The sequence below is a fragment of the Pelobates fuscus genome, chromosome 1 (genome assembly GCF_036172605.1).
Source record: "Pelobates fuscus isolate aPelFus1 chromosome 1, aPelFus1.pri, whole genome shotgun sequence".
Taxonomy (NCBI): domain Eukaryota; kingdom Metazoa; phylum Chordata; class Amphibia; order Anura; family Pelobatidae; genus Pelobates; species Pelobates fuscus.
In genome coordinates, this window is record NC_086317.1 from 236442908 (window position 1) to 236457992 (window position 15085).

A 15085-nucleotide genomic window follows, 5' to 3' on the forward strand; every position below is an offset into this window, starting at 1 on the left:
GCGGCTAACTTACAAGGCGGCAGGCGGCGCTGGCGAGGGAGCACTTTCCCCTGACAGCTCAGGGGAAAGTGCTCCCTCGCCAGCACCGCCTGACCAACAGCCTGACCGCCCAGCAGCCACTGGACCCCCAGGGAGAGGGAGCATTCCCAAAGGTAAGGAGGCTGGGGGGGTTAAATAAAAAAAAAAGTGAGTGTGTTAATGTGAGTGTCTGTTTGTGTGTGTGTCAGCTAGTGCATGCGTATTTGTCAGTGAATGTGTGTGTGTGTTTTTAGAAGGCGGGGCAGGAGGGAAGGGTTGGGTGGCGCGCGGGGGGCACCTGAGTTTTGTCCTGCCTAGGGCAGCACAAAACCAGGATACACCACTGGGAGTAGCTACAGGATCCTTCGGGGATATAGAGACTTTGAGCATCCCATCAAAGCTAAGAGCTTTAGATTGCTTGGGAGGCAGTAATGCCATACTTTGTGAGATTTTTCTTTCTGTTTGCATTTTCGAACATTTCCATTTTTTTTGTCAAGACACTCTGTGTCACCCAAGAGTGCATAATTCAAGGTTGCACAATAGAATATTGCCATTTACTGTAATTTGTGTAGTGCAAATATGAATTGACCACTTGGTTGCAAGGTCAGATGTAAATTGCATAGGAATGTAAAAGGGGTCGGATGATTTACCATTATGATGGATCCTTTGATTAATCAAAGGCTCTGCAGGGTATGATATTCTACACTTGAGATGCCTGAATGTCTAGTCCCGATGTAAACTAGCTGACCAGCCAAATGGCCTCTGCCTCTTAATTAATGAGTTAATTTCCTTGATATGTTAATGATCATTAGCCATGTGTTCAAGTATCATACCCAAAGGAAACATTAATACGTAGCCACAGAATAATAATTAAGCCTCGTTTTTATTATATTTATTTGGATATTATTTCTAGTGGAGACTTGTGGTCAGAAGCAACATAAAGTTTTTCTTTTTATCTACCTAATGGAAATCATGCAACAAAGCAGTCAAATTTACTGGCGTGTTTTTTCCTGAGGTCCATTTGTAAATAATACTGCACAATGAGCAGTGATCAATAAATATAGTCTTGCTTTGTATGTGTTCCTTAAAGTACTGCCTCTAATGCTTAGAAAGAATTGCTCTTTTTGTAACTTATTGAATATGTGCTTACAGTAGGCACTCAATGACTAAGCACATATTACTTTAAGAATCCATGATTTACCCAAATCATTTTTATCTAATTTTTCCATCAGCTGAATTGGACGTTAATGAAGTAAACAGCATCATATTACCCTCTAAAATCATAAATATAAATACCGTAAACAATATCTACTTTTTCTTGAAAAACACTAATTTCATGGTTTTTCCTTTTCTCTCCAGGAGAATTAATGGAGTGCCTTGTTCCACACCCTGAATTTAAGATGCTAGGTCTCCGTAACATTCCTCAAATGTCTGAACACTCTATGGCATACAGTACATTCACTTGGCAAGGGCTCACCAAACATTTGAGGCAAATGCTCATTGCTAATGCGAAAATGGAAGAAGGTGAGCAGAGCAATGTAGTAGAACACAAACTAAATGTATATGTCGTTTCACTATAAATATTCTTGTAAACTTAAAGAATTTATTTATCTTGGATATTCCACTGATGATTTTGGAAAGTCCAGTGGAACAAAAAATGTCCTCTCACAAAGGCTGTAGAAGAGCCTTTCCTGGCATAAATAGTTTGAGCTCCCATAGCTGCACTTAACCAAATTGCTCATAACCAACTCCCATGCTATAGCCAAGTCTGAGCAATATTTACAAAGATAGGCAATGCTGCTGAACAAAGCATGCATTTACAGCTCACTTTATAAATAAAATTGGACTGACCTAAAAATCATCAGTTCATATTTTATAGTAAAGCAGAACTATTGTACATAGATGTTTTAAATACATAGTCGTTCTTTAAATAATTTATTTAAAAGTAACACAAATGCAAGTTTTATATTACACATAGTCAAATGCATATAAAGAAATTCTCAATGTAAATGCTTCTTTGAGGTAAAAAAAAATAGAATAGAAACCTCTGACCAGGACTTAGATTTTCAAGTTCTATCTTACTATTAAGGCCTAAAAGTTAATTGCCACTGCAAGCTTTGAGAGCCCACTTCACTTGCCAATTGCTTGTGATTGAGTGGAAATGTTAAGTCCTACTTTCACCCATAGTTATGGTAGTTAATATGAGGACTTGCCATGTTTAGTTTTTTTGTGTGGATTCATTCAAACTGGAATATCTTATTCTACATTGATAAATAACAGTACTTTTTAAGGTTAAATATGCTTGTGGCTTTTTAGTTAGTCTCCTTAAAGCTACCTGATTGTTCTGGTACATAAAACTTCGGAACAGTAGAGAAAATTGTACAAAAATTACATTAAATTACATTTAATCTAAACATTAGGCTAGCAGTAATGCCTTCAAATATATAGATTTAATGACCATTAAAGTTTAGGTCACTATCCCACCTGGTAGTCAGTCCTCGATATTGGACCTGTATTCTGGTGGTGCATAGGATTGAGGGACCGGGAAAGCAAGTGAACCCTCCTAAAGACCGTTCTTTGCACCCTGTCATTGTGTGAGTCCTATAGAAAGGTTTTTTTGTGCTCTGAAACCAATATGCTGTCATTGAAGCCAGCATGTTGGCATCATCAGGAAGATTGCCCTTTTTAGGGATATGTTCACAAGCAGAGCCAATCACAGCAGTAAGGAGGCAACAGTGGAGGGTGGGTATTGCAACAGTGTACATCCACGGAACAGCAGAGCTGGAGCATGGCTTATCAGGTAAGTAACACTTCCTAAGCCAATTTATAATTTATCACAATGATTTATTTACTGCCTTGGAAGATCCAATATTCCTTTTCCTCTATCTGACCACCATCTGCTGACTTTTGACATTGGCATACCTAAGACCCAATTGACACCACCATCTGAACATCACTCTCACAGAAACCTCCAATGTCTTAGAAAACCTAGAGCATTTCTCCACTAATCTCCAAACTCTCCTTTTACCTATCTCAAACCTCACCTGTCCTAGTTCTGCAACCTCCTTCTACAATTCCACCCTCTCCTCTCAACTAGACATCATGGCACCTTGTACATTTACACGCCGTAGGCCCCCCAACAACAACCCTGGCACACCAAGCTCACTCGATACCTCCAAAAATGCTCCAGAACTGCTGAATGCTGTTGGAGAAAGTCTCACTGTGCATCTGACTTTCTCCACTATAAATTTATGCTGAGCTAATACAGCTTGGCTCTTTCCTCTGCAAAAGTTAATTACTTCAATACCCTCATAACCACACTCTCCCGCAAACCCAAACGACTATTTCACACATTTAACCCTCTTCTTCGCCCTGCTGTTCCTCCTCCACCTACTAACTTGACCGCCTCAGACTTTGCAACTCACTTCACTGACAAGATCTCTACAATCAGAGAAGAGATCTCTCATCTTTCTCCTCCCCCTTGCAATACTTCCCCTAACTTCACTCCCTCTGCTGTTCTATGTTCATTCGCACCTGCTACATCGGAAGAGGTTTCTGCTCTGCTCCAGTCCTCCCGCCCCACCACCTCCTCCCTAGATCCAATTCCCTCGCATCTCATCCGTACTCTGTCTTCTTCTCTTTCTCCACCTCTCACTAAAATTCTCAATCTCTCTCTCTCCTCTGGTATATTTCCATCGCCCTTCAAACATGCAACTGTAACCCCAATGCTAAAGAAGCCCAATCTTGACCCTAACTCCCCATCCAACTATCGTCCTATCTCGCTACTGCCTTTTGCATCCAAGATCCTTGAAAGAATTGTGTGTGCGAGATTGACAGACTTCCTCGAGTCCAACTCTCTGCTAGACCCGCTTCAGTCTGGTTTCCGCGCTAAGCACTCTGTGGAAACGGCACTGACCAAAGTATCCAATGATCTACTCGCTGCAAAATCTCGTGGTCACTACTCTATCCTAATTCTCCTTGACCTGTCTGCGGCTTTTGACACTGTTGATCATCAACAGCTTCTTCTCATCCTCAGCAATATCGGTCTACAAGATATTGCTCTCTCCTGGTGCTCCTCCTACCTCTCCCAGCGCTCTTTCAGTGTTTCTTTCTCTGGCTCTGCTTCTTCTCCCCAACTCCTCTCTGTTGGTGTCCCCCAAGGTTCAGTCCTTGGTCCCATACTGTTCTCCATCTATACTGCCTCCCTCGGTAAACTCATTAGCTCCTTTGGCTTCCAATATAATTTCTATGCAGATGACACACAAATCTACCTGTCCTCTCCTGATCTCTCTCCATCCCTCTTGACTAGTGTCTCTGACTGCCTCTCTAACTCTAACTGCTGTTTCTAACTGGATGGCTGCCCACTTCCTTAAACTAAACTTGACCAAAACTGAAATTCTGGTCTTTCCTCCCTCAAGTGTTGTTACTCCTGTGTCTGTCTCCCTCCAAGTCAATGGTGCTACCATCAGCTCCACCATGCAGGCTCGCTGCCTAGGTGTTCTCTTTGACTCCGACCTCTCCTTCAAGCCTCATGTTCAATCTATCGCCAAATCCTGTCCTTTACATCTCAAAAACATTGCGCGCATCCGCCCATACTTAACGCCAGATGCGACTAAGGTGTTGGTCCATTCTACTGTCCTTTCTCGCCTTGACTACTGTAATCCGCTTCTCAGTGGTCTTACGTGCTCCCAACTTGCGCCGTTACAGTACATAATGAATGCGGCAGCGAGGCTCATCTTCCTGTACGCCCGCACCTCCCATGCCTCACCCTTCTGTCAGTCCCTACATTGGCTTCCTATAAAATATAGAGCTCAATTTAAAATTCTGGTTCTTGCTTTCAAATCTCTACATAATGCTGCTCCCACCTATCTATCCTCCCTTATACACAAGTATGTCCCGTCTAGGCCCTTATGATCTGCTGAAGACTTACGTCTATCTTCTGTCCGTACTCCCACCTCTGATGCTCGCCTTCAAGATTTCTCGAGGGCTGCACCGTTCCTGTGGAACTGTCTTCCCTCCTCCGTTAGATGCTCACCCAGTCTCCACTCCTTCAAAAAATCGTTAAAAACCCACTTCTTCATAAAAGCGTATCAATTAAACTGTTAATAGCTCCCAACTGATTCCTCTTCTGCAACTGTCACTAGTCTAATACTATCCTTACCTTTTTGTGTCACTTTACCCCACCCCCTCTAGCATGTAAGCTCATTGAGCAGGGCCCTCAACCCCTCTGTTCCTGTGTGTCCAACTTGTCTGGTTACAACTACATGTCTGTTCGTCCACCCATTGTAAAGCGCTGCGGAATTTGACGGCGCTCTATAAATATCATAATAATAATAATGTTATATGTTAAAACGACTTTAATCCTTTAGTGATTTAAACTATTTATTTATTTTTGCACTAAACTTTAAAGTGGCACTAATCTATTACAGGGTTTTTCACTGTCTTCACCAAACATTAAACACTATAGAATAAACAGGCAGGGTTATTCAATAAAGATGGAACTGAGGGAATTTAAGCATGAAAAAGATTTTGGCCTTCATCCAGTCAGCAATGGCATTTGATTTGTGGGTTACCGTGTGCTTATTACTAAGTACTGTATTTACAAAAGATACTTATATGGAAAACCAAAAATCTAGGATATTTGACAAAAATATTATGTTTTGAGTATTCCTATGGAAAAAATCTACACCTGCTTATGCGTAAATGATAAGAACACAAGACTTGCATCAGGAAAGTGCATTTTCATATTATTTAAAATTCTGCATATTTACAAGAAACCTGTTAACAGAAATAGTAAATACTGTAAAGTAGTGCAAGTATTTGAGTTAAAATCTTTGCATTAATTCTACATTAAAATGTATTTGTAGGTCTTCTAAAGAGTAGGCTAGGAATGGTGACATTTAACATTAAAGGTCTTTATATTAGAAGTCCATCAGTAATTACAACCATCTTGATAAACAAGTATTATTCATTGTATAGTTTTTTAAAAAGCTGTAGAGTCACTTTGTCAACTACTATAGATCTTGATACTACAAATTAATTGCTATTTTTATGTTGTTTTGAATTCTGGAGTCACATTTTTGAATGATCACTTACAAATCCAATTATATTTTGTTCACTAGGGATTAACTGGCAAGTGCGACCCCCGTCTCAGCCTACAGCAGAAAACGTGTCACCAAAAAGGGAACTGCTTTTCAATACTTCCCTCGCTAACTTAATAATCCTCCGCGGACAGGATGTGCAGCGTGCTTCTTTAGGTAAGTCCCACTGAGTGATATTAAAGGGCAATATGATAGCGGAGCACACAACATGATAACAGTACAACTTTACGGATTTCTCCCTTTTATAACAATTCTACAAAACTCTCATCCACCCACGTTCTGCACAAACTGATCTGGAAACTGTTTTGGAAAAAACGCTGCTTTTAAAAGTACAACCTTTATTCCAATCAACAACAAGCACAATATGCAGTTATGATACTTGAGATTGAAACAGCAAAGATCTGCATTGATCTTGGCAATTAAAATGAATGTGAAAGGGGGCTGAGCCTAACCAGTTGCACAACCAGAGAGCTTCACAAAGAAATCCTCTTTAAAAGCTATAATTGCCGAATTACGCCCTCAAATTGAACAGCTGAGCTCCCCCACCCCCTACTTTTTATACATCCTGAGGGCATAGGAAAATTGGGCAAGCATGTTGGGCCTCTACACTTATTTACGCTTTGCCTATATTGATGCCTCTAGCATATGCTTTATGCGTATGTAGCCAATTAGCACCATACTTTGTTTTCTGTTAATCTGTTTTAATAGGCAATATTACTTCATCTTGACATGATATATTTAAAAATTTGTGCAGCATTTCAGACATGCTTAACACTTTTTATGCTACCACTTTCTTATTCTAACCTATTTCTTATTCTATAGAATGAGAATTATAAAAAGTGCTAAAAGGGCATTCAGGGAACAGAGAAAAAAATGGGTAAAACACTCAGATAATTACCCTGGTCATGCAATCAAACAGTTAGAATAATGCAACACTGTGCAATATATGAATAGGCTGCTACACACTTAAAGGGACACTATAGTCACCAGAATAACTACAGCTTATTGATTTTTTTTCTGGTGAGTAGAATCATTACCTTCAGGCTTTTTGCTGTAAACACTGTCTTTTCAGAGAAAAAGCAGTGTTTACATTACAGCCTAGATATAACTTCACTGGCCACTCCTTAGATGGCTGTTAGAGATCCTTCCTGGGTCATGGCTACCTAAAATGCATCCAAACATTCAGTATCTGATCCCTCTGCATGCAGACACTGAACTTTCCTCATAGAGATTTATTGATTCAATTTATCTCTATGAGGAGATGCTGATTGGCCAGGGCCGTGTTTGAATTGTGCTGGCTCTGCCCCTGATCTGCCTTTTTGTCAGTCTCAGCCAATCCTATGGAGAAGGACTGTGATTGGATCAGGCTACCACTTCTGATGATGTCAGCAGACAGCTTTTTTTCTGAGGCAAACAGCATGCAGATGTACAGCTTCAGGCTTGAATACAGTAAGATTTTGCGTTTTTTATGGAGGCATGAGGGGCCCAGGGGGGCTAGATGGTGGTTTTAACACTATAGGGTCAGGAATACATGTTTGTTTTACTGACCCTATATGATCCTTTAAGTGCTGTAATTCCAGGTACAAGCGTACTTAAAGGACCACTATAGGCACCCAGACCACTTCAGCTCAATTAAGTGGTCTGGGTGCCAGGTCCTTCTAGGGTTAACCCTGCCTGCTGTAAACATAGCAGTTTCAGAGAAACTGCTATGTTTACATATGGGTTAATCCAGCCTCTAGTGGCTGTCTCATTGACAGCCGCTAGAGGCGCTTCCGCGCTTCTCATTGTGATTTTCACAGTGAGAACACGCCAGTGTCCATAGGAAAGCATTGAGAATGCTTTCCTATGGACTGAATGCGTGCGCATGCGCATTCAGCCGATGACGTTGGAAGGAGGAGGAGAGTCCCCAGTGCCGAGGGAGCCCGGCACTGGAGAAAGGTAAGTGTTTAACCCCTTCCTCCAACTTCAGCCCGGCCAGGAAAAAGAGTTTGTTTTCCTGGCACTATAGTGGTCCTTTAAAGTACGAAATAGAAATAAACAAAAAAAATAAGTGGAGCGCAAAAAACAACTAAAACCTCCCATTACAACCCTTAGTGAGGAAGAGAAATAAAAATATACTTAATGTATGGATATGGATCTTGATGACATGTAAAAAAAAAAGCACAGATATACAATAATCGTGCAGTATATTGATATAACAATCCAGTATATAGAAAATTATTTCAAAAAGGAGTATTTATTGCGAATGTACAACTCTAAAAGGTATATTTACTGCTTACAAGATGGCAGTAGGTGAACTTTAGGCGGGCAAAGAGTCTCTGCTACTTACAAGTGCTTGTTGGTATGGGATCTAGCGGAGTCAGCAGCAGTGTTGTCGGTCTCCTCCTTTACTCCCCAACCGGGATCCGTAGTGGTGTTGCCGATGGCCGCCCTTCAATTTTCCGCTCACCATAGTAATGTCCCAGCACACTGTTGGTTTGGAGTTCACGGGGTTACAGGTGACGCCCACCTCAATGACGTCAGTGCGTGGTTACATTTACGCGTTTCGCCTTTTGGCTTCTTCAGTAGTGTGTCGGACATTTTCAACGAAGGAGAATTTAAGGGCAATAATCTTTCTGCCCATAAGAGTTCCTATTGGCTCAATTGTACAAGTCCAACATTTGCATATAAATCAGTTTGATCACACACATCTACCCTATACTACAAGTCAAAGCAGTTATAATTAGATGAGCAAGCTTACAATTGGTTATCATCATCATTATGTTTGAATAAAATTACATAAAATTATAAATACAGTTTATCAATAAACATAAGTAAAAATACATGTATATGCTTAACTCAACAATGCATTGTAAGTCAAAATCTCATTATTTAAGAAACCTTCTAGAGGTATATAAGACATATGTTCGTACGTACATATATACATATATAACTTAAAAGGCAATTAAAAGCATATTCATATGGTCTTAAAATAAGATTCATATATATGGCATAACCAGAAAAGGCAGAGATGTTGTTAAATACCTGACGTTTACTTAAAAAAAAAAAAGGTATAATCTACAAATCTAATTTAAAAAATGGCACAGTTCAAAATCTTTATTCATGCCATATGGAATTAGTGTGTTGAACTCATGTTTTTTCTTCATCTCTGCCTTTCCCATTTTTTGGTTAGTTACCTCCTCTCCAGTCCTTTGATTCCTTTTTTTTATGTCAATAATCAGGAAATCAGAATGAACAGGTACGAAGGATCATTAGACAATATTGGCACTTACTTTTTAATTATCCCATCCTTTTGGAGGTTTTACCAGAAAAAAAACAAAATCATACATAGGGGTTTACCCAATTTAAAAAGAGTTTTAACAAATGGTATCGTTACAGATAAAGAGATACAGAAAGGAGACAATTTTTAACACATCCCAACTGAGATCAGTTTCTGTATGTATTGTACATGTGGTTTAGGTGATTAGCATAAAACATACAGTCATGGGAAGAAGAAAGTACACCTTTTTTTGATTTCTGTGGTTTTATGTATCAGGATACAAATGCAATCACCTGTTCCTTAACAGGTCTTAAAGGGGCACTATAGTCACCCAGACCACTTCAGCTCAATGAAGTGGTCTGGGTGCTAGGTCCCTCTAGTGTTAACCCTGCCTGATGTAAACTTAGCAGTTTCAGAGAAACTGCTATGTTTACATTTGGGGTTAAGCCAGCCTCTAGTGGCTGTCTTCCGGACAGCCACTAGAGGCGCATCGGCAGTGATCGAGGCATATTATGCCTCAATCACACAGAGCGTCTATAGGAAAGCATTGAAAAATGCTTTCCTATGGACACTTTGTATGCGCGTGCGGCAGTGCTGCGCATGTGCATTCAGCGCCGCTGACGTCAGCGGGGGAGCAGAGGTAAGGGATGCCGGCGGGGCAAAAGGGTGAGTAGATGAAGGGGTTTTAACCCCTTCAGCGCCGCAGAAGGGGGACCCTCAGGGTGGGGGTACCCTCAGGGTACTATAGTGTCATAAAAAACAATTGGTTTTCCTGACACTGTAGTGTCCCTTTAAAATTAGTTAAATACAACCTCAGATGAACAACACATGACATATTACACTGTGTCATTATTTATTTAACAAAATTTAAAAGGCATTTGTTAAAAAAAAATCTTTTTTTCCCCATGACTGTACATTCCCACAATCATCAGAGTTTTCTATCCAAATGGTTATGAATATTTAAAATGTAATTGTGATCGACGTAAAGGACAATATGTGGATTAGAATCTTCAGAACTACTTATATATGTTGACTGTGCTACTATATATTTTAACTATGCTATCTGAAATACTAAAGCCGGTTTTATTTGTAGACTTGTGCAAAAATCCATTGTTCATCCAAATAAAAGTCATGTTAATCTATCGGAAAGAATCTCAGACTCGATGTGTTCAAGTAAACTATTCAGATTTGATTTGTTTGACAATTACCAGGAATGTGATTCAGATAAACCGGTTCAAATAAATCTTTTTGACAAATCTATTACTTACCATTTTTGTACAATTTATAGTGCTATTTTTCATTTTTTATTTAATCCATGGAATGGTTGGTAAGTAATGGTGAATGGATTTGGCCTAACTCTATAATAATGTTGTCCATCTGTCTTTCGGACAATATTTTAAGTGTGATGTTTTTCATATTCTTTTCAGAAGGATTCCAGGATCCATCTTTGTACACCTCCTGGTTACCTTCAGATGATGCCTGCAATATATGGAAAACACCAAGATCTTTCAACAAATATGAGAAGTCTGCTGCTTTGGTTAGCAATAGTCAGTGTTTGCTGAAACCCTTAGATACAATTGTTAGCAAGGCATGGAACATGTTTTCTTCAAAGTAAGTGGTTTGCTGATAATTTTATTTAAGTGTCCGCACAGGTGGAAAAGGCTTACATGTATTCTAAGAGTTGTCATCATTTGATGTGTATGAAAACATATTTAATCACTTGGGAAGCTGAATATAAGCCCTAGCCTTAAAGGGACACTCCAGGCACCCAGACCACTTCTGCCCAATGGAGTGGTCTGGGTGCCAACTCCCACTACTCTTAACCCTGCAAGTGTAATTATTGCAGTTTTTTATAAACTGCAATAATTACCTAGCAGGGTTAACTCCACCTCTAGTGGCTGTCTACTAGACAGCCACTAGAGGGCACTTTCTAGTTTCTAGCGCTAGAGCGTCGCTGGACGTCCTCACGCTATGGGAGGACCTCCAGCGTCGCTCATTTCCCCATAGGAAAGCATTTTCAATGCATTTTCAATGCTTTCCTATGGGGAGCGCTAATGTGCATGCGCGGCATTGCCGCGCATGCGCATTAGGTCTCCCCGGCCCGTGGGCGGGATCAGTCTCGCCCACCGGCCGACGCAATGCAGAGGAGGAGCGGCAGCGGAGGAGGAAGCAGCGACGAGGAACATCGTCGCTGCCTCAGGTAAGTCACTGAAGGGGTTTTCACCCCTTCAGCAACCGGGGATTGGGGGGTGGGAAGGAGAGGGAACCTGCAGTGCCAGGAAAACTGTGTGTTTACCTGGCACTGGAGTTTCCCTTTAAGACTCTTATTTAAACTGTTTTGCTGGGGACTATTTATTTTGGCTTAGCCCAGTGGCAGAACTAATGAATAGTTCCCGGGGGCAACAAACTATTTATTTAATGTTTCCCATTAAGTGTACTTTAAAGGATACTCTAAGCACCATAACCACTAGCAGTTATGATGCTAGGAGTCCCCTGGTGCTGTCTGACTGTAAACTCTCAAACCATTTACAACTCTCAGTTAAGAAATTCCAACCTGCTTTGAGATGGTAAGTGTGAAACTGTTCTTAAATGTTGTAATAGTTTACTTTCAGATGGCACTAAGGGACTACTAGCACCATAACCACTACCAGTGGTTATAGTGCTTAGACTATCCTAAACAAATATACCACTAATTTACATGCTCACACCCCCTTCCAACATAAATCTGCTGGTTGCCAGTTAATCTGACCTTCCTTACCACTTTACAGCCCCATAGTTCTTTGGAAATGATCCCACTCCCAACACAATATAGATCTCTACATTGTCCCGCAATTAACTCCTGACATTCATTTTAATTTACCCTTTCTCTCCAGTTCACACCCTCACATTTCTCTGACAATGAAAGCAATTAACCCAACCCAAGTACGCATGTTACATGTAATACATTCCTGTAAATATTCTAACCCCTCCTTCTGCCCTACACACATACAGAAACACAATCACAAAGAATAAACTCACCGATAAGGGCACATAATTATACAGACACTTCCCTCAGTCACATAGAGATGCACTCAGTCGTTTACAAAGGAACACAAACAGAGCTACAATTAGAAATACAATTGCAAACATACATGTAGAGACACACATTCAGTCATGCAGATTTCTAGTCATACAGACACAAATTCACACATAAATTGCTGTAGATATCACCATTAATATACATATGTTGCTTTGGGTGCCAACCTGCTATTTCTCTTTACTCCCGCTTGTCCTCAGTAATCCTGTCTTGCCGTTTAATGCTTTTCAGCACAGCCAAGATATGACATCCCATCCTGGACCTATCACCTGAAGGGCTCACTGTACATCTGTACCACTAGTATTTCCACCCCTCCCCACTTTCTGTCATATGTTATGTCCTGCCAATACATGCTAATGTATGTAATAGAGCAATCAGCTAATGCTTCTGCACAAAACAAATACATTATTTCATTTTTTCTTGCGCTTTTTCTAAACTGCTGTTTTTCCCAAAATGTCAGATTTAATAGGAAGTTTGCTTTTTAATTATATGTACTGCAAATCCCATGCACCTTCAGGAGTCCACATTTAATTTATTTATTCCCTGCTTGTATTGCATGGAGAGCATGAATACGTCTTTTAACCCCTTTAGGACCAAACTTCTGGAATAAAAGGGAATTATGACATGTCACACATGTCGTGTCCTTAAGGGGTTAAAAGGGACTGTGAATATGTTTGTTTTAAAGATTTATTTATTTATTTATTCTATTTCTTAATTTCAGACCAATACCAGCCTAAGAAAAGTTTAGAGTTCTTCTTTATTTAAGGCTCTGATATATTTGTCATCATAAATATTATATCTGTTCTTTTCCTTTCCTTTCTCTCCCTTTCCTCTCTTGTGTTGTTTCTATTCGTTCAATATAACATATACATAGACACTGGAAAGATGTAACAATTCAACCACTTGTCAATATTACAGTATCTATGAAGCTATCACTATTTGTTTGATTAACAGTTTAACCCCTTAAGGACCAAACTTCTGGAATAGAAGGGAATCATGACATGTCACACGTCATGTGTCCTTAAGGGGTTAAATAGAAAAAGAAAGGGGAAAAACCAATAAAAATACAGAAACTCTTCCATAACTATACACATTCATACCAACATACACTAAATAGTTAAGTACAGTAGATATAGATTTTTTTTCCTCCCTTTTCCCTTCTCTTTCCTTTATTTTTTTTCCTTTTCTTTTCCACCCCTACTCTCTTTCCTCTATTCTTACTCTTGTTTTCTCTCTTTTTTTTTTTTTTTTTTTCAGATTTATTTTGTTCGTTCAGTTGTGGGGAAATATATCATCAAACCTTTATTTTTACCTATTTTTCATACTTCAACTTGTTGTGTTCCCAACAATAATTCCTTTTCTTTTTATTCTAGTATTTCTAGCTTATTAGACCATATGTCTATCTCTCGATTATGATTTGACACCCATTTCCATTTGAATCTGTATTTGGTCTGCTGAATAAGGTGTAACATAGAAAATACATGTTTTTTTCTCCAGTTTCTAGCTATTATAATTTTTACAGCTACAAGGCAATGTATAATCAACACTTGTTCCAACTTTTTCTTATTGGGCCAACCTAAGTGAAGCAGCATGACTTCCGGTCTAAATACTATTTTGATATTACCCATTCTGCTTATTATGGATTTAGCCATATGCCACAGAGGGGCCACTGTTCCGCAATTCCACCATATATGTACTTACTTACTCTCTCCACATCTCCAGCATGTATCATCGTTTCGAGTTGAAATTCTTGTTAATTCGGATGGTACCATGTACCATTTATTAATCACTTTATAGTGTTTCAATTAAGGAGAGTTAAAGATTTCTTAATGAAAACAACACTCCAATAATTATCGAGTAGGTCATCCATTATATTTTGAATAATCAAACCATATTTATATTGTTTTTCTTATATGAAGACATTTCAGTTTTGTCAGGTCAGATAATGAATGCTTGATCATTTAAATATCAGCAGCAGAATACACATGCAGGCAATTATACTTAGTTCTTTATTTAATTTTATTTTACCTTCTTCAGAGCCTATGCTCAGTTTTTCAGGTATCAGTTAATGTTTGGTTTTTTTTCTTCTCCAGAGCGTATGTGCATCAATATACAAAGTTTGGCATAGAAGAAGAGGAATTCTTAGAAAGTTTCACAACACTTGAACAGGTTATTGCCAGTTATTCAAATTTATGAGTGTTCTTCGGCTATACATTGTTTTGTTTTTTCCTGTTGCTTTTTTTTTTTTTTTTTTGAGGGTTATTCAATATTTATTCAAATTTGATACTTTGAATCTTAATATAATGTTTTATGAATTTGTCTAATACCATAGGCAAGAGCCTATTCAGCAGCACTTTGACAAATTAAAATAATCAATTAATATCTACATGTTGTTTATAGTAAGTTCAATATTTTCATCAAATAAAAATATTTTACAATAAGCTATTTGTTTTGTGTTATTACATAAAGCAAGCATTCCATTGCTACTTTCTTTAAGGGAAATCTTCACTCGACTCCTTTTTTTACTCCTCCTTCCAAATAAATTAGCCTGGTAGGGCTTATTTATTGCTCCTCATGTTTTTGTTTTTTACTTTAGCCCCTTGAGGACGCTAGACGGTTCAGGACCGTCAT

General features: G+C 39.1%; 1 protein-coding gene across 3 annotated transcripts in view; it reads left to right on the forward strand.

Annotated features, from left to right (window-relative positions):
- Window positions 1-14833, forward strand: part of TUBD1 (tubulin delta 1) — a 49266-nt gene extending 34433 nt beyond the window's left edge. For all 3 annotated transcript variants that reach the window (XM_063444513.1, XM_063444512.1, XM_063444514.1), the window contains exons 6-9: window positions 1378-1542; window positions 6141-6275; window positions 10806-10989; window positions 14548-14833. In XM_063444513.1, coding sequence (XP_063300583.1) covers window positions 1378-1542; window positions 6141-6275; window positions 10806-10989; window positions 14548-14650 — 587 coding nt within the window. In that variant the 3' untranslated portion in view covers window positions 14651-14833. The remainder of the gene's footprint in view (window positions 1-1377; window positions 1543-6140; window positions 6276-10805; window positions 10990-14547) is intronic.
- The last annotated feature ends 252 nt before the right edge of the window (window positions 14834-15085 follow it).